General features: G+C 41.6%; 1 protein-coding gene and 1 long non-coding RNA gene across 2 annotated transcripts in view; one reads left to right on the forward strand and one right to left on the reverse strand.

Moving 5' to 3' along the window:
- Positions 1-15,158: 15,158 nt before the first annotated feature.
- LOC137226597 (uncharacterized) lies at positions 15,159-19,468 on the reverse strand. The gene is made up of 3 exons (XR_010944419.1): positions 18,806-19,468; positions 18,017-18,197; positions 15,159-16,796 (listed from the first exon to the last, which is right to left on the reverse strand). It is a non-coding gene; the product is annotated as an uncharacterized lncRNA (long non-coding RNA).
- The window catches only part of IFIH1 (interferon induced with helicase C domain 1), a 56,115-nt gene continuing 54,507 nt past the window's right edge, over positions 19,457-21,064 (forward strand). The window contains exon 1 of the mRNA XM_067741727.1: positions 19,457-20,343. Coding sequence (XP_067597828.1) covers positions 19,888-20,343 — 456 coding nt within the window. The 5' untranslated portion in view covers positions 19,457-19,887. The remainder of the gene's footprint in view (positions 20,344-21,064) is intronic.

The following is a 21,064-nucleotide window of genomic DNA, read 5'->3' on the forward strand; positions in this document are numbered from 1 at the left end:
GGGCAAAATTTTATAGGGGAAGAAGGGAAAGGGGTGTGGTGAAATCTGCGAGGGCGCAGGGTATTCCTTGTTTGGTGGTCTTTTCGGGTATCCTGGGGGACCGTTAGTCCCGCCCCTCGAAAGGCGGGAAGGCTGGGCTGGGTTCAAAGTCCCCAAGTCAGTTCCTGGAACTGGGTGGTCCGGAATGTCTCCAGGGCAGTTTCTGGAACTGGGTGGTCGGTCTGATGCAATCTGTGAATCTGATTGTGTTCCCCTGCCTCGGGCCAGTTGGCCTTACAATATCCACCGAGGAACAGCTTGGTTTTTAATCACTCGGTGCAAAGTTAAATGCTCAATTACTTTGATTTATTAAGTAATAGTCATTGACAGTTTTGCTTTTCTCTGGAGCTCAAATGAATTTTGTAGCTCCAGCTTGAAAAGGACAGGACACACACAGTGACCGGACAGCTGTAGACTTAGTTTAAAAACAAACAAAAAGACCATAATCTCTGGTCAGAATTTTTGTGCATCTTCTTTTCATCATACTAGCCTTACCAATGCATTACATTTTTTTCAAAACTCCATGGGTTCCTTGCATTTCTACACATGTGGTTTCAAGATAGGGATTGTATTTTCCTCAAGGTCAGAGAGAAGATTTGCTGCAAGATAGCAAAGCTAATTTCTCCTTCCAGGGCAAAGTTTGCTTAGGTTTGCTAGCAGGACTTTCCTAAGCTTAGAGTTCCTTCATGCTGATTCAAACCCACTGCTTCTGCATCACCCACCTAGGAGCTCCATTTCACTCAGTGGAACTTGGGAGCAAAAGGAATGCATGAGAACCTGAAGCTCATGCTGCCTGTGCTGTAAGTAACAAAGTTCTTTGTCTCTGACAGAGGAATCTCATGCCTTCTGTCAACTTCTATGAAATTGTGGCAGGCTACTTGTTAGCTTGCAAGTAGGATAAAATATCTGATCCTTTGACGTTCTAGGCAACGTGTCTCTTTCTTAGAGAAAGAACTACGCAGGGAAGTTCCTACTGAAGGGTAGCAGAATATGCCACCCCAAAATATGCCACTTTGGCATAAGGATTATTTTAAACTGAAGGCAACTGAGAAGAAACAGATACAAGAAAAGCTCTCTACTCGCCAGTTGCCTAACAACAGGACCAAAGGGTCCCTCTTCCCCTCTCTACCAAGGACAGAAATGAATACTCTGAGACAAGTTTAGTCCCTTATCAATAAAGAAGGCAGGGACTTAAATCTGCATAACAAATCTTATGTTTGTTTATCTTTCTTTTCCTGGTAACCTCCCCGTAGCTAGTTTCCCCACACCTTTCTTTTCTCTTTAGCTGAAGATGGTATTTAAGCTGAAGTTCTAAGACACCTCTGAGAATTATTCATTTTTCTCTGGGTATCTCCTATGCATACATGAGGATTCGTGTTAATAAACCTCTGGGCTTTTTTTTCTCTTGTTCATCTGTTTTTTGTCGTAGAGATCTCAGCCAAGAACTCAGAAGGGTAAAGGGAAATTGATTTTACCTCCCATACACTATCATGTGAGATACAGAAAGGATTTTCTACACTATAGTCTGCTGTATCTCTGTCTCTAAACCTAGTATTTCATATTATAAATTTTCTAGTATAGGAACTTACAATAAGTCAATAAAGAGTATTTTTTTAAAGTAACTGTATGATCAGGCCACCCAAGATGGCTGTTGTCTTGGTCTCTGCTTCACCTACACCCTACACCTGCTTCACCTACACCCTACTCACCTGACTAACCTCCCCACATACTTGCCCCAGGCCTTAGCTAACCGCTGTTGCTTTAGCCACAGTGATAGCTTATCAAAGGGGCAGTGAGAGGCGTGCTCCTCTGAGCCAACCTGATGTCAATTCCCCCTATAATTGGTAACCCACTGTCCCCGGAGCAAAGACTGCCCCATGTCCTCTCACTGTCCCCCACACATGGAGGGGTGTCGCTCCAGGACCTTGCTTCAGATGTCTAAGCTCCCCCATCCAATAAACCACTGATGTCTCTGTTGCTGACTCCGGGCTCTTTCTTCCGTCTTGAAACTGGTTAAGTACGGGGCTTGCAGGGCTGCTTAGTGCAGCCCAACAGTAATAGTAATGAAAATTTGCTCCATGATTCAGTGAGCATTGTATGAACAATATCATCTTATGAAAATGTAATGTATAAAAAACAATTTTAGGGGCGGAATCAAGATGGCATATTAGGAGGATGTGGAATTCACGTCTCCTCACAACTAGGGCACCTACCAGGCACCGGTGGGGGACCACGGACACCTAAGGGGGTGGGAGGAACCCCCAGCGACTGGGTAGGACGTGGGGCATGGGGGGAGTGAAGGGGGAGGAGAAGTGGAGGCGGGACGGGACAGGCGCCCCTGAGGGGCAGCTGGGGGAGGGGAAGGGATCCCACGCCCGAAGGGGGAAATTGGGGAACAACTGGGAGGGCAGAGGATCAAAAGGGAGCGTGGCCAGGTTTCCCCTGCCCACTCGGACCCCCAGGAACCTGTTGAGATCCGGGGCCTGATCCTCTGCCCACCTAGGCTCCCTCCAGCTGTGCAGGTCCTGAGGCAGGGAAGGGGGAGCAAAAGTAAAGGCCGGACCTCCGGGACCCCTGAGGGGCAGCTGGGGGAGGGGAGGAGTTCCTACACCCAGCGGGACCCACCCACCGTTAGGGGTCCAGCAGCGACAGGGGAGACACTGGGGGAGACGGTACGGCAGGGCGTAAAGGAACAGAAGGGAAAGGGGCCAGTGCTTTCCCTGTCCACTCAGGCACGGGGAAGCCTGCTGGGCTCCCGGGACTAATCCTCTACCCTCGGAGCCTCCCTCCTGCTGTGCAGAACCCAAGCCCCGCCCCTACACCCCCACCCAGGGCCCCACCTCCACACTCGGAGACCCCCTCCAATGAGCTGGGCCTACACCCCACCCACACACCCTCACTCAGGGCCCTACCTGCAAACTCCAGAACTCCACCCTCTGGAGGCCCTCATTTCAATGTGCTGCCTCTACCTTCTTCAGCAGGTCCTAGCAGAGGCCCCGCCCCACACTCAAACGTCAACTCCCCACCCGCGAAGGTCCCACCCCAGCCTAAACCCCACCCCTGCCTGAGATCCACCCCACCCCACCCCCACCCCCGGCTAAACTCCGCACCCATTGCCAAGGCTTTTTTAAAATTTTTTTTTCCTTTACTTTTTCCTCTTTTAGATTGGGGCTCTGTTTTACCTTGTTGATTCATTGTTGTTGATTCTTTTATATTTTTATTTTTCCTAATAAATCTTTTATTTTTCTAATTTTATTTTATTCTTTATACTTTGTTAGTGATCTCTCCTTTTGGCTTGTTGCCCCGTCCCCCCCCCCAAACTTTTTCCTTGTGGCAGTCGTTTCAATTATACTTTTATTTTTCCTAATATATTTTTTATCTTTCTAATTTTATTTTGTTTTTATTCTTTGATATTGTACTCCTCCATTTTTTATTTCTTTCTTCCTTTTTTTTTTTTTTTTTTTTACTGTGCCATGAAGCTTGTGGGATTTTGGTTCCCAGGCCAGAGGTCGGGCCCAAGCTCCTGTGCTGGGAGCTCCAAGTCCAAACCGCTGGACTAACAGAGAACCTCAGACCCCAGGGAATATCAATCAGAGTGAGGCCTCCCAGAAGTCCTCATCTCAGCACCAAGACCCAGCTCTATCCAACTGCCTGCAAATTCCAGTGCTGGACATCTCAGGTCAAACAACCAATAAGACAGGAGTACAGCACCACCCATAAAAAAAAAAAAAAAAAAAAAAGACAAAAAAAAAAGTTACAGATGATGGAGCAAGGTAAAAGCTTACAAGATCAAATAAATGTAGATGAGATAGGCAACCTACCTGAAAAAGAATTCAGAGAAATGATAGTAAATCATTTTACTATCAAATCCAAAATATTGGAAACAGAATGGAGAAAATACAAGAAACATTTAACAAGGATCTAGAAGAACTAAAGAGCACACAAGCAGTTATGAACAACACAGTTGCTGAAAGTAAAAATACTCGAGAAGGAATCAATAGCAGAATAACTGAGGTAGAAGAACGGATAAGTGACCTGGAAGATAAAATAGTGGAAATAACTACTGCAGAGCAGAATAAAGAAAAAAGAATGAAAAGCACTGAGGACAGTCTCAGAGACCTCTGGGAAAACATTAAATGCAGCAACAATCAAATTATAGGGGTCCCAGAAGGAGAAGAAAAAAGGAAAGGGTCTGAGAAAATATTTGAAGACATTATAGTCAAAAACTTCCCTAATATGGGAAGTGAACAAGTCCAGGAAGCACGGAGAGTACCATACAGAATAAACCCAAAGTCAAACATGCTTAGACACGTATTAATCAAACTATCAAAAATTGAACAAAGAAAAAGTATTAAAAGCAGCAAGGAAAAAGCAACAAATAGCATACAAGGGAATCCCCATAAGGTTAACAAGTGATTTTTCAGCAGAAACTCTGAAAGCCAGAAGGACATGGAAGGACATATTTAAAGTGATGAAATGGAAAAACCTACACCCAAGATTACTCTACCTAGCAAGGATCTCATTCAGATTCGATGGAGAAATTAAAACGTTTACAGATAAGCAAAAGTTAAGAGAATCAGCACTACCAAACCAGCTTTACAACAAATGCTAAGGGATCTTCTCTAGGGAGGAAACACAAGACAAGGAAAACACCTACAAACACAAACACAAACCAATTAAGAACATGGTAATAGGAACATACATATCGATAATTACCTTAAATGTAAATGGATTAAATGCTCCAACCAAAAGACATGGACTGGCTGAATGGATACAAAAACAAGACTGGTACATATGCTGTCTACAAGAGACCCACGTCAGACCTAGGGACAAATACAGACTGAAAATGAGGGGTTGGAAAAGGATATTCCATGCAAATGGAAATCAGAAGAAAGCTGGAGTAGCAATTCTCGTATCAGACAAAATAGACTTTAAGATAAAGACTGTTATAAGAGACAAAGAAAGACACTACATAATGATCAAGGGATCAATCCAAGAAGAAGATATAACAATTGTAAATATTTATGCACCCAACATAGGAGCACCTCAATACATAAGGCAAATGCTAACAGCCATAAAAGGAGAAATCAACAGTAACACAATCATAGTAGGGGACTTTAACACCCCACTTTCACCAAGGGACAGATCATCAAAAATGAAAATAAATAAGGAAACACAAGCTTTAAATGACACATTAAACAAGATGGACTGAATTGATATTTATAGGACATTTTCACCCAAAAACAACAGAATACACTTTCTTCTCAAGTGCTCATGGAACATTCTTCAGGATAGGCTATATCTTGGGTCACAAATCAAGCTTTGGTAAATTTAAGAAAACTGAAATCATATCAAGTATCTTTTCTGACCACAACGCTATGAGACTAGACATCAATTACAGGAAAAAAAACTAAAAAATACAAACATATGAAGGCTAAACAATATGCTACTAAATAACCAAGAGATCACTGAAGAAATCAAAGAGGAAATAAAAAAATACCTAGAAACAAATGACAATGAAAACACGATGACTCAAAACTTATGGGATGCAACAAAAGCACTTCTAAGAGGAAAGTTTATAGCAATACAATCCTGCCTCAAGAAACATCTCAAATAAACAACCTAACCTTACACCTAAAGCAATTAGAGAAAGAAGAACAAAAAAACCCTGCAAAGTTAGCAGAAGGAAAGAAATCATAACGATAAGATCAGAAATAAATGAAAAAGAAGTGAGGAAACAATAGCAAAGATCAATAAACCTAAAAGCTGGTTCTTTGAGAAGATAAACAAAATTGATAAACCATTAGCCAGACTCATCAAGAAAAAAAGGGAGATGACTCAAATCAAAAGGATTAGAAATGAAATAGGAGAAGTAACGACTGACACTGCAGAAATACAAAGGATCATAAGAGATTACTACAAGCAACTATATGCCAGTAAAATGGACAACCTGGAAGAAATGGACAAATTCTTAGAAAATCACAACCTTCTGAGACTGAACCAGGAAGAAATAGAAAATATGAACAGACCAATCACAAGTGCTGAAATTGAAACTGTGACTAAAAATCTTCCAACAAACAAAAGCCCAGTGCCAGATGGCTTCACAGGCGAACTCTATCAAACATTTAGAGAAGAGCTGACACCTATCCTTCTCAAACTCTTCCAAAGTATAGCAAGGGAGGAACACTCCCAAACTCATTCTACGAGGCCACCATCACCCTGATACCAAAACCAGACAAAGATGTCACGAAAAAAGAAAACTATAGGCCAATATCACTGATGAACATAGATGCAAAAATCCTCAACAAAATACTAGCAAACAGAATCCAATAGCACATTAAAAGGATTATGCACCATGATCAAATGGGGTTTACCCCAGGAATGCAAGAATTCTTCAATATATGCAAATCAATCAATGTGATACACCATATTAACAAATTGAAGGATAAAAACCATATGATAATCTCAATAGATGCAGGAAAAGCTTTCAACAAAATTCAACACCCATTTATGATTAAAAACTCTCCGGAAAGTAGGCATAGAGGGAACTTACCCCAACATAATAAAGTCCATATATGACAAACCCACAGCCAGCATCATTCTCAATGGTGAAAAACTGAAAACATTTCCTCTAAGATCAGGAAAAAGATAAGGTTGCCCACTCTCACCACTATTATTCAACATAGTTTTGGAAGTTTTAGCCACAGCAATCAGAGATGAAAAAGAAATAAAAGCAATCCAAATTGGAAAAGAAGTAAAACTGTCACCGTTTGCAGATGACATGATACTATACATAGAGAATCCTAAAGATGCTACCAGAAAACTACTAGAGCTAATCAATGAATTTGGTAAAGTAGCAGGATACAAAATTAATGCACAGAAATCTCTTGCATTCCTATACACTAATGATGAAAAACCTGAAAGAGAAATTAAGGAAACACTCCCATTTACCATTGCAACAAAAAGAATAAAATACCTAGGAATAAACCTACCTAAGGATACAAAAGACCTGTATGCAGGAAACTATAAGACACTGTTGAAAGAAATTAAAGATGATACGAACAGATGGAGAGATATACTATGTTCTTGGATTGGAAGAATCAACATTGTGAAAATGATTATACTACCCCAAAGCATCTACAGATTCAATGCAATACTTATCAAACCACAAATGGCATTTTTCACAGAATTAGAACAAAAAATTTTACAATGTGTATGGAAACACAAAAGACACTGAATAGCCAAAACAACCTTGAGAAAGAAAAACGGAGCTGGAGGAATCAGGCTCCCAGACTTCAGACTATACTACAAAGCTACAGTAATCAAGACAGTATGGTACTGGCACAAAATCAGAAGTACAGACCAATGGATCAGGATAGAAAGCCCAGAGATAAACCCACGCACATGTGGTCACCTTATCTTTGATACAGGAGGCAAGAGTATACAATGGAGAAAAGACAGCCTCTTCAATAAGTGGTGCTGGGAAAACTGGACAGCTACATGTAAAATAATGCAGTTAGAACACTTCCTAACACCAGAAACAAAAATAAACTCAAAATGGATTAAAAGGGCTTCCCTGGTGGCGCAGTGGTTGAGAGTCCGCCTGCCGATGCAGGGGCACGGGTTCGTGCCCCGGTCTGGGAAGATCCCACATGCCGTGGAGCAGCTGGGCCCGTGAGCCATGGCCGCTGAGCCTGCGCCTCCAGAACCTGTGCTCTGCAACGGGAGAGGCCACAACAGTGAGAGGCCCGCGTACCGCAAAAAAAAAAAAAAAAAAAAAAAAAAAAAAAAAAAAACGATTAAAGACCTAAATGTAAGACCATACACTATAAAACTCTTAGAAGAAAACATAGGCAGAGCACTCTATGGCATAAATCACAGCAAGATCCTTTTTTACCCACCTCCTAGAGAAATGGAAATAAAAATAAACAAATGGGACCTAATGAAACTTAAAAGCTTTTGCACAACAAAGGAAACTATAAACAAGATGAAAAGACAACCCTCAGAATGGAAGAAAATATTTGCAAATGAAGCAATTGACAAAGGGTTAATCTCCAAACTATACAAGCAGCTCTTTGCAGCTCAGTATCAAAAAAACAAACATCCCAATGCAAAAATGGGCAGAAGACCTAAATAGACATTTCTCCAAAGAAGATATACAGATTGCCAAAAACACATGAAAAGGGCTTCCCTGGTGGAACAGTGGTTGAGAGTCCGTCTGCCGATGCAGGGGACACGGGTTCGTGCCCCGGTCCGGGAGGATCCCACATGCCGCAGAGCGGCTGGGCCCGTGAGCCATGGCCGCTGAGCCTGCGTGTCCAGAGCCTGTGCTCCGCAACGGAAGACGCCACAACAGTGAGAGGCCCGCGTACTGCAAAAAAAAAAAAAAAAGAGGGATGATATAGCATCTCAGTGCAAGCAACAGTGAGAATCTATTACCACCCTTAGACTGAGGGGGCAAGGCACGGAAGCAGCCACTGAAACCTGGAGGTAGTAGCTGTGTGGAGTGGGCCACCTGACATGACCTTCAGTAGAGGGATGCACGATGAACTGGATGGAAGGGAACTGAGAAACAAATACCACAGCCTCACTCTCTTCCCTGCCTCCGATTTCCTTTCAATGCTTCCACTGGCTGATCCCAATCAGAAAAAAGAGAATTCAAGGACACGATTCATAAAGGTCAGCCTCCCAGGGAACAGTTCAATGCAGAGGAGGGTGGAGCATGGATCGTTAGAGGCAAGTGGAAAAGATCAAACACAGTGAACAAAAATAAATCCCGTAACTTACATTTATAATCCTGCCAAAGTTTAATGACTCTTCAGTTAGAGACTCAACTTACATAATTTTTCTGTAAGGCAAAAATCCAGATAAGTTGCCTAAAGTTAGTATTTATAGAATAATTATATCAAATGGTGAATCTCTCTTTAATTAAATCCAAATGCTTGATTGAGCAACTAGGCTATGGAGATGAGAGAGGGAGAATGAAAGAGAATCCAGGTTTTTATTCAGCCACCATGATTCCAGTACAGACTGGAGCCACCCATTACAAGAAGCACTGTGGCAACCAGCCCAGAAGAGGAGGTGGGGTGGTGCAGGGAGGAGAAAGGAGGATGTAACCTAGCAACAGAATCTTTAGGCCGCAGTTTGCTCATAAATTTTCAAAATGGAAGTTAGTGATATCAGAAAACGTAATTAAATCAAGAGAAAGTACCAAAAAGATGTGAGTGAGGACATAGCAAATATCTAGGTATATGAGTAAGAAAGATCAAATATTTTTAAAAATTAAAATTCCTGTGCAAAATGTCTTTCTGTATAGTATTTTAAATACATGTACACATAAAGTAAAAAACTGTTTGGAAGGAAACAGAACTGATTTCTATTGGAAAATGCACGTGCCTAAAATAGAGGTTTTTCAGTATAAATTGGAAAAATTAAATGGTTATAGTCTCCACCTTAAAGTATTAACTAAGCAAACATGTATCTTCAAGCTTATGACCCTATGATAGTTATTCAAGAATGAAAAAAATAGTTGATATTTAGATCAATTTTGATATTTCCTCCTGATTGATATCTGAGAAACATTCATGTAGAAAACTATCAGCTAACCATATCATGCAGATAATAATACCTAAAACAGAACAATTTCCCTTTATTTACTGATTTCATTCATTCAGACACACTCTCTGACTTCAAGAGAATATATTAATTGGTACACTAACTACATTTTCTTATTTTCTGTATTTTTAATGTTCTGGGATCTGGGTCCTCACTGACTGTCCCTCCCAGGAATAACCACTTCTTAGAGGTAGCAAAAGACTGAACAGGGAGTGTGCCTTTCATCGCAAACTAGCCAGTCCAGAGCCCAAACTCTGAACTATCTCCTCTCTCTGGCTCTTACTTGTCAAGAGGCAGTATCCTCTGCACTAATCTTCCTGGGGCCAGATACCAGGCACCTAGAAGAAACAGCTTCTCTGCCCCAGAGCCTGCTAAAATTATTCAAACCAGCCAATTCTAACCCTGCTTACCCTGTCTTGCCTGGTCATTCCCATGGAAACCAAAATAAAGGCTCCCACCCCAGGCTTTCCCCTTACTCCTTCTACCTCCTGACTGACCCTGGTGCTTCCCTATGTGGTCCTGCATGGTCTGGTGTGCCCCCTCCTCTTGGAAACTGTAACAAACTGTTTTGTTTTGTTTTTTTGCGGTATGCGGGCCTCTCACTGTGTGGCCTCTCGCGTTGCGGAGCACAGGCTCCGGACGCGCAGGCTCAGCGGTCATGGCTCACGGGCCCAGTCGCTCCGCGGCATGTGGGATCTTCCCGGACCGGGGCACGAACCCGTGTCCCCTGCATCGGCAGGCGGACTCTCAACCACTGCGCCACCAGGGACGCCCCTAACAAACTGCTTTTTCAATGGCAATCGCCTCCTGATCTGTTGTCCTCATCATACTGGAATAACAATAAAACCTTCATTTTAAAACAATTGGTTCCAGTCATTATTGTCTATTTTAACTCTTGAAGGAACTGTGCAATAAATATTTTAGAGATTGATAATTGACTCCAAGTTCATCTATTGGCTGTGTGACGTTGGGCAGAATAACACAACTTCTATGAATCTCAGTGTACCTTTGCAAAATGGGGAAATTCCCTACTAGCAGATAAATTAGTCCTCTTTCTGTTCTCTGTTTTTATAAGATATAATACTTTATACTAAATTATCTTCCCATTGGGAAATGTAGATTATATCCCTTTTCTGTTATCTGGCAAAAAAAAAAATCTATAATTGTACCTAGTTACAGTTTCATTTACTTGAGACCAGCCAAATCAGTGCTGACACAATTAAGATTTGTTAGTTAAAACCCCACAAGGTGGCGGCAGAGGCAACACCATCAGCAGCCAGCAGCTCTACAGAGGAGCCTAAGGAAGGAAGGAATCAAGGCAAGTGCCTTTCTGGGAAGGGCGTGCATACACCTGAATGTCTAGGACTTGGCCTGTGCTGCTCTGGGTCTGCTGGGTCATCTAGGGTCCAGGGAACTTACTAAGCCACAGGCAGTGCTTGGCCTCACCTGAGATTCTGGGCCAGCTTTTAGAATTCATTTTGTGAGGAAGTTCAGGTTTTCTCTACAGTTCATTGTGATGTTCTACTAATACTGTATGTTACTATTATTCTTAATCCCTAATTAATAACACACAGCACATTTATGTGCACATAAGCAGTCTATTCCTGAAAAACAAAATATTTCTGACATGTAAAACATCACTTACAGTCCAAGCTTGCAGTCTTATTTACAGTCATCCATCTGTTAAAATCATAAATCCTTCATCTTAAAGTATTTTAAAAGAGATCATTTGTAGTAACAAAATAATTTGGACCACACTATCATTAAAATTTTAAAAATCTCCCACATAGTACGATACGTCCCTCTTGAGGTTTTTAATTGCATTTGAGGGAGAAAGAGTCAATGAAATGAAACCCTCTGTGCTAATTAAGTTCTAAAATTGTGTACCACTTCTGAGGGGTGGGAAGGACCATGCAAGCTCCCCTAGAGCTGTTGAATCTTTATACCCTCAACACAAATATGCATATAGACACACAAATGCAACACACGGATACACACATTCTAATTAGGAATTCGGAGGAGAAAAATTAAATTCTCTTAGGTGTATATCAGGAAATATTTTAAATATTTTTAAATATTATAAAATTTAATTTTCCTAGCTGAGGTTGAAGAAGGGGATGCTCTACTACTTGTTTCAGTTTTCACCTTGCAAACCAGTGTCCTTTTCATCATATGTTTAGTGCTAATTTTTTATATTTTTGTGCTTTTTGTTGGTGATTTCACTGTTTTAAATGGCCCCAAGCATAGTCCTGAAGTGTTATCTAGTGTATCCAAGCACTGGAAGGCTGTGATGTGCCTCAAAGAGAAATATGTGTTAGATAAGCTTCATTCAGGTGTGAGTTACAGTGCTGTTGACCCTGAGTATAATGTCAGTGAATTAACAATATATATTAAATAAGAAACACACACAAAGCAAGGTTATGCATTGATTGGTTTTAAAAATGTTGTGAATTAGGCTCTCAGGAACCTATACTTCCTCAGGAGAAGTCGTTCCATATTTGCTAATTCAGGGTGAGTTTATAGCGAGTAACGAGACTCCACTGTACTCCCTGTTGGCCCTAGGCTAGCAGTGGCCCTCATCTCTAGTTCTCAACTCTGGCTGGAGAGTGGAATCACAGGTGGAATTGAAAGGAGAAATAATTGACAATAAAGTTCCAATTGTGGAGATTCTGATGCAATAAATAATTGTATATATGTCTCCCTGTGAGTCAAATATACAACTAGGCTTGAGAACAACTTTCTAGCTCACTTTGCCACCACAACAAAGAATTGAATGGCTGCTTTGGTACTTCCTATTGGGGATGCTCTTCAAGGGCAATGTGTGTGCTCAGGTAAGGAAAGCATCTAAAAAACAAATTTTTCTAGCTTTCTCTGGGTTATTTTTGTATTTTAATGGTCAAATAAAATGGCTTGAGCTCCTGTGACAAACAGTGTCTTACTATTAGAAATCAGAATTTTTTAGTATTTTGAGCAGGTATCACTTTATTTTAGGGGCGGTGTCACAGCCCAGTTCTAGCCAATGAGACATATAAAAAAAATTCTGCTGTGACACTTTTGTTTTCCTTCACTGTGGAGAAGGCAAGTGGGAGAAACTCTATGTTCCATGCTGCTATAACCTACTTTTAACTGGAGTTGTAGGAAGAAATGATGTTCAGAGCTGTAGTAGCCATTTTGCAACCATGAGAGAAAAGCCAAGAAAATTACAGGACACATCCCAGAGTTCTGACCTCAATGAGTCATTGACTCTTCTTGTTATGTGAGAAAAATCAATTCCTGTTGCTGGGCCACACCTACTCAGGCATCGTCTTTACCTTGCAGCTGGAAGTATGCCTACTGAGATGGCCCTTCGTATCCTGTAGAGCATGGTAAGTCTGGCACAGTTCCTAAGATGTCTGACAATCCCTAGAGGGCTTATGCTCTCATCGTCTCTCTTGGATGGAATTCTCAATCTATGCTCCCTGTTTCACTTTCTACAGATACACTTTTCTCTCTGTGTAGCTCTGCTCCACCACATGGGGCCACTGCCTCTCCTTTATTAACCAAAGCACCACAACACAAACCCATTACATGTGGCAGCCTTTCATGGAAGACCTGGGACTAAGAAGAGTCAGTACAGCAAAGGCAACTCAGGAATGAACTTATTATATCCTGGCCACCCCTGCCGCAGGGAATCTCTCACAGATTCTTTCTCCCCTTGGAATGTCAATACAATCTACCTATGGAGATCTCTTCCTTGGAGATCTCTTCCTCACAGTTGAGGTCACCTCAGCTCACTCTCTGATGAACAGATGTTGAGTGTGTATAGGTATGTGCACACACATGCATTTACACATATATTTGTGCAATTAAATATTGGTAGGAAATGCATTTGAAATATTAATAATGCCTATCTCTGGGTGATAGGATTATAAGTAATTCATATAATCTTCTTCAATATGATGTGATTTTCCCCCTGAAATTTCTACAGTGAATATAAACTATTTTTTAAATAAAAATTAATTTTTTAAAAAGGGTCCAATTCTGGAAAAAATCTGCTGGGCAGCATGTCTGGCAATAGGCTATGAAATATATTCAAGTTCCGTGTATTAACTTAATATACCAACATTTGTCACAAAGCAATAATAACGCTAGCAACTTGGAATATTCTACTTCTATGATCTAAACGTTGAATTTCTTTTCCTCCCGGAGCTTTCTCTCCTTTCACCTCCACACCTTTCCCCCTTCATTCTTATTAATACTGCTCTTCAAATTTAACACCATCTCTAGCCCTTGGGAAGCTCTCTAGAGCTGCAGTCTCCAAGTACTTTGTTCTTTTATTTTTTATAAATGTATTTATTTTTTTTGCTGCGTTGGGTCTTTGTTTCTGTGTGAGGGCTTTCTCTAGTTGTGGCAAGTGGGGGCCACTCTTCATCGCGGTGCGCAGACCTCTCACTATCGTGGCTTCTCTTGTTGCAGAGCACAGGCTCCAGATGTGCAGGCTCAGTAGTTGTGGCTCACGGGCCCAGTTGCTCCGCGGCATGTGGGATCTTCCCAGACCAGGGCTCGAACCCGTATCCCCTGCACTGGCAGGCAGATTCTCAACCACTGCACCACCAGGGAAGCCCCAAGTACTTTGTTCTTGATCCCTATCAGTTAAAATATTTGAACACGGACCCCAATAAATATATATATATATATATATTTAGAAAATCTTTACATGTACAAATATAATGACATATCCTAAAATACAAACAACAATACAAACTTAAACGTAAGGGATCAGGGCTTCCTTCCCTGAGAGGCCCGCGTACCTCAAAGAAAAAAAAAGTAAGTGATCAGACAAAAGTGAAATAAGATTTTAAAATGCAACTGATATAATCTACTGTATTAATAATAAAAATAATTTGTAACTGACAATGCTTTATTTTTTTTTTTTGAAATCTTAGTGTAACCATGTGATTTAGCAGCTCAAAAGTTTGGTTCAATTTATCTCAATATTTGATTTCAATAACTCATTCTACAGCAATAACTTCTGTCTCCTAATCCTACTTCAAGACTTTGTCAGCTATATAGGAGCAGAGGTGAAATGAAAATATTTAACTAAGTATATGGGGTGGGTATTAAGCAACTAGAACAGCCACTCCTCACTCAGAATGGACACAGACCGAGACATCTAACCACACAGTGCTCACCAGCTAAATGTCAACCAGGATTTCAAGGAAAAGACAATGGCACTCTACCTACAGTTGACTGTAGTTTGTTCTTGAGCATTTATTGTAAAATAAAGTAAAAGAAAAAGAAAAGCTCAGCCAATTTATGCCTTTGAGGCAAAGGTGTTGTTTTAAAGGTGTGAAAATATGCAAGTAACTGCTTTTAAAAGGAATTAAGCTATGGAGGAAGTATTTAGAAAAATGGATGTTTGGAAAATGTTTCACTGACACCTGATTTTTTTGCCAAAACTTTTCATTATGTTGAAAAGCTTTCACACGTGCACACTTAAAACCAAAAGTTTATAACTGAATTTTTGGAAGTAATTAAGAAATGGGTATCATGATCTAGTAAACTTAGAATTTTTTTCTATTTTGGACCTATTTATGTTTTTGAAATATAAACAATATCCTTTTTTTAACATCTTTATTGGCATATACTTGCTTTACAGAGTTGTGTTAGTTTCTGCTGTGCAGCAAAGTGAATCAGTTATACATATACATATATCCCCATATCCCCTCCCTCTTGTGCCTCCCTGCCACCCTCCCTATCCCATCCCTCTAGGTGGTCACAAAGCACCCAGCTGACCTCCGTGCACTATGCGGCTGCTTCCCACTAGCTACCTATTTGAGAATGGACCTGAGGACACGGGGAGGGGGAAGGGTAAGCTGGGACGAAGTGAGAGAGTAGCATTGACATATAAACGGTATCCTTTCAATAAACTTTTCTGCTAAATCAGCCTATCAGCTTTTGTTTCTTGCAAAAAGGGATCCTGTGTAAGTATCAGTTAGATGGCTATTATTATATAATGTTTATGTTATAACTAAGTTATTTCCTCTATCAACCGTGCATTCGTTGAGGGCTAGCAACATCTCTTACTCATCGTTTGTATAAAAATGCTGGCAGTCATGTATAGGGCATGTATAACATGCCAGGACTAGTGCTAAGTGCTTCCAACAACCTTATGACATAGTACTGGTATCATTATCATTCTCGTTTTACAACTGAGAAATTTGAGGTTATTTTCCTAAGATCACACAGCAATTAAGAGGCAGTGCTGAGATGTGAATCCTGGTATCCTGAGCTCACAGTCTCTAAGCTTAATCACAGCTCTATTCTGCTAGTCAAAGGGCATCTAACTGTAAATTACACAGAATAGGCTCTTTATTGATACAATTTAGTAAACAAGTGAAAAAAACAGAGCATCAATTCTAGAAGCATTTCCTCATCAAATTAAATTTATTGTCATTTTCTTTGGAAAAGGCATTACTGCCATGTGTGGCCATTAAATTGTAGTTCTAGTTTGTCAAAGAAGTGGCAGTTATGATTTTTACTACTTCTTAGCTGTAGAAAACTCAAATGGTAAGTTGGATAACAGCAAGAATCTGTTATCTAGCATCTTCCTGAACTACAATTTAAAAAACAAAATGCTAAAAGGTGACTTTTAAAACTGATGGAGACTGAAATATTGCTTTTGGGTTTAAAAAGAAAAGGCAGCTCTAGAAAAAAGGAAAAATATAGCTCAGTATGACTTCCTACCTCAAAGGAGAAAGGAAACAGAAACTTATGTTTAGAAACAATAAGGAGGATGATAATAAAAGTTATATGAAGAAATGTGACAGAGGAAACCCCTATTAAAACAAAAAAGAAAATAAACTAAACCATGGTGCAAAAATATAGATGAAGAAAAAGGATACATTTTGAGAGATTGGCTTTCTTTTTCCTCAACTTCTTTCCTCCAGCAGTGGCTCTATCAAGACTATGGTAGGGCTTCCCTGGTGGCGCAGTGGTTGAGAGTCCACCTGCCGATGCAGGGGACACGGGTTCGTGCCCCGGTCCGGGAGGATCCCACATGCCGCGGAGTGGCTGGGCCCGTGAGCCATGGCCGCTGAGCCTACGCGTCCAGTGCCTGTGCTCCTCAACAGGAGAGGCCACAACAGTGAGAGGCCCGCGTACTGCAAAAAAAAAAAAAAAAAAAAGACTATGGTAGATTCCTAAAAATAAAGAGGTTTATATTTTCCCTCAGGATCAGTCCTCATCACTCAATCTTCATGCAGCAAAGTGACTCTTACCTGAAAGTAAATATGTATTGATAATTTTTATTGATGGGTATTATGTGATGCTAACGGTGAGGGTCAGGAGAGGGCATCTATATGAAAAATCAACCAGTGAAATTGCAATGTGCATTATTAGCTAGATCTTACCAGAGTCCTCATAGCACTTATCCTCACCTGGCACACTGTATATTTTCTAGTTATTATTTATTTTCTGTCTTCCCACTCCCATTAGAATGTCAGACCCATAAAAGTAGGAACTTTGTTTAGTTTTATAAACTGCTCCTAGAGCAACACTGGTCACATAGTAGGTTCTTTTTTAAAAAAATAGATTTACTTAGTTAATTTATTTTTTGGCTGCTTTGGGTCTTCGTTGCTGTGCGCGGGCTTTCTCTAGTTGCAGTGAGTGGGGACTACTCTTCGTTGGCAGTGCGAGGGCTTCTCATTGCGGTGGCTTCTCTTGCTGTGGAGCACGGGCTCTAGGTGCGCAGGCTTCAGTAGTTGTGGTACACAGGCTCAGTAGTTGTGGCACATGGGCTTAGGCTTAGTTGCTCCACGGCATGTGGGATCTTCCCGGACCAGGGCTCGAACCCATGTCTCCTGCATTGGCAGGCAGATTCTTAAGTGCCACCAGGGAAGCCCCACATAGTAGGTTCTTAATAACAATTTTTTAAGTGATTGAATGAATGATATAATCTAAATACCAAACATTTAAACTTCCACTTTTGACCCTCTTTCACCAGGACAGCAATTCTGTGGTGTTAAGAAGATGTCATTATTTCCCCATATTTAATAAGCAACCCTTTTTTATTCCCCAATGTTTGAAACTAAAGGACGGACAGATGAGTAACAGGGGACAGAACGTTTTTTGGTTTGTTTGTTTGTTTGTTCTTGCTTTAACATACTGAATAAAACCTGCCAGCACCTGAGGGGGTGAGGGGGACTTTAATAGCCCTAACAGATATCTTTGTAGACACATAACTAAAATTGATAATTTGAATACTTCTGTAGAAATGTCTAATGTGGTTATCTTCTACCTACAAGATAAAGTCTCCAAAGTAAATAAAGATATGGTAATATTTTATGAAGAAACAGCAAAGAATAGCATAAATCAGGCTCACCTGCAAGGCCAAGGTTCTATTTCACTTCAACAACTTTCACTGTGTGTTTGACATTAAGCCAGCTGCCGGGTCAAGGCAAATAAAAGTCCCATTCAGGGGGAAAATCAGCAAGGGCCTACTATTTGTAGAGTATTGTACTGGTCCTGTGTAAATATGTCCTTTCTTCAAGCAGCTTACAATCCTTGGGGAAGAAAAAAGGCTTAGCTACATAATATAATTAGCAAATAATATAAGACGACAGCTATAAAGTACTCAATTGGGTATTTTCTATGCCTCCGGTAAATACAAAGATTCTGTGTTTCACTTATCCAGTCCAAAACTCCACCAAGCTTCCCTGGCCTATCCAAACTTCATTGAATGTGCATTGCTAGCAGATTCCTTTTCCTAAATATATCTTTTTGACAGCCTAAATGACCCCTTCCTCCTCCATATAATTCTGGACCATGAGGTTCTCATTATGAAGCAGATAAGCTACCACCCACAGTCATCCAGGGTTGCAGAACACCTGAATGAGTAGCCACGTGAAGGACTCACATTTATGTGGCTTCTGTACCGAACCAAAGCTGCCACTTCTCAGTGTGGGTGTCTCTTCCCTCATGACATAGACAAATGTTGATGTTTACTACAAGTTGGTACATTAGTTGCTAATTAAGTTCCTAGCTGCTTCAGCCAAAACTTGCTGTATTGAATCCAAGAAAAGAATGGCAGCTACATCAAAAATAAGTTGTTGGGGATTTTGTTTTGTTTTATTAAAGGAAAGTTGTATATTAAAGAATATGGGGAACTTACATACTGGGTGATGGGAAACCCTCAGTCTTGGCTTCCTCCTAAGCTGAGTTGTCGGTTCAAGTCCTTCAGCATCTGTCACCAGGCCTTGGTCAAAGCCAAATAAATACTACTATCTATGCATGAGGCGATACAGTTAATTGCTTATCATTACTTGCTCTTTTGCATACCCACCCACAAATTCCCAAAGAGTTACTTCTTGGGGACCCACAGAAGGGCAGGTTTGTTCTGGAAAGGGTACAGCGGTCACTTCATCCTGGGGTTCTGGGCTTAACACATCTCTGAAAAGATGTCTTCTTAGCTTCATCTCTCTGCCTGTCCCCTGTAATCTTACCACTCAGGCGCGGCCAGGGGCTGCCTGCATTCACCAGCCAAGGCTAACACCTTGCTGCTGACATCAGGGTCTGTGGCAGTTTCTCTTCCCCTCTGGGCTGGGAAGCCCCCAGTCACGCGCTTGCACCCCCTCCACATCTTAGCTGACGAGGGGTGATGTGAGACGGCCCTGGGAAAGAAGTCTGAATTTTAAGGCCGAACCCTGCAAGGTAGACGAAATACCCGCTGGCATTGCTGGAGCGCTGCTGTCTTACTCGCTGGAAGAGAGAATTCCCTTTCTTTTTCTTTTTCCCACAGGGCCCTTGACCGAAGGACTGTGCATACCGGAACCGACCAAAGGGTGGCTCCTCCCAGACCAGACACTCCCCGCCCGGCGGATTACGTGTGGAAAGTCCTGAAGAAGAGAATCGAAACAGAAACCGTAATCAGGCAAACTATAAAACTGCCTGGCGGAAAGCTGGCCCAGAAGCTTCCACCCCAGTGCGCAGACGAGGCGCACCGGTCCCCAGCCCCTGCGAGCGCCCGCCGCCGCCGCCGCCGCCGCCGCCGCCGCGTCCTGCCTACCTGCCCAGGTGCGACCGCGCCCTCGCGCGCCCACCTGGGCGTCGTGCAGGCAACCCCGTCGTTGCCAGGAGCATCGCTGCAGACCCTGCCGCTCCAAAGCAGCGGGCCACACATCTCATCCGCTGAGCTGAGAACAGCAACTTGTCCGTCTATTGGGGAGAATCTTCTCCGACCTCTGAGAAGGAAAGATGTCGTCGGATGGGTATTCCGCAGACAAGAATTTCTGCTATCTCATTTCGTGTTTCAGGGCCCGAGTGAAAATGTACATCCAGGTGGAGCCAGTACTGGACTACCTGACCTTTCTACCTGCAGACGTGAAAGAGCAGATTCAGAGGACGGCCGCCACCACCGGGAACATGCAGGCAGCTGATCTGCTTCTGAACACCTTGGAGAAGGGGGCCTGGCCCCTCGGCTGGACTAGGATGTTTGTGGATGCCCTCCGGCTAGCAGGCAACCCCTTAGCCGCCCGCTACGTGAACCCTGAGCTCACAGACTTGCCCTCTCCATCCTTTGAGAATGCTCACGATGAGTGTCTCCAATTGCTGAACCTCCTTCAGCCCACACTGGTGGACAAGCTTCTGGTTACAGATGTCTTGGATAGATGTGTGATGGAAGAGCTGTTGACAGTTGAAGACAGAAATCGGGTAGGTGTCAGTTCAAATGGAGCTGGACTTGTAGGCAGATACAGGTATTGCAACTCGGGGTTGTTCCTCCATTTGCCCCATTCCAAATGTTCTTTGATATCTTTTGGTAAATTTGGATCCCTCCTTGAGAAGAGAATATCTAGGCTTTTGAAAACATAATTTTGAAAACGGCTACTTTTCTAATTCTTTCACTGAAATAAACTAAAGAGGAGTTAACTTTAGAATAATAATGTATGCTAATAGACAACATTTATTAAACACTTACTGTGTGCAATTAGTATCATTTGCAAAATGTATTATCAGAGTTCATGCTCGCAATAATCTATTGAGGTTTTTTTATGTTATTAACTGTGCCGTTTTACAGGTGAGAAGACTGAGGCAGTTTAAATAACTTGCCGAAGTTCTCCCAGGAAGACATTAGCAGAGCTAGGGATTTAGTTCCTGATGGTGTGAAATTTTATGTCTTATTTTATAAAGTTCCATAGAACAGGGATCAGCAAACCATGATCCATGGGCTAAATCCAGCCCGAAAGCTAAGAATGGTGTTTAAATTTTTAAATTTTCAGTTCATAAAGAAAGTTTTCTTGGAACACAGCCAGTGCTCATTCATTTACATGCTATGATTGCGCTTGTGCTTTAAGAGCATTTGTACGGAGACGTATAGCCCACAAAGCCTAAAATATTTATTATCTGGGCTTTAAACAAAACATTTGCCAATCTC

Source organism: Pseudorca crassidens, chromosome 6 (genome assembly GCF_039906515.1).
Source record: "Pseudorca crassidens isolate mPseCra1 chromosome 6, mPseCra1.hap1, whole genome shotgun sequence".
Lineage (NCBI taxonomy): Eukaryota > Metazoa > Chordata > Mammalia > Artiodactyla > Delphinidae > Pseudorca > Pseudorca crassidens.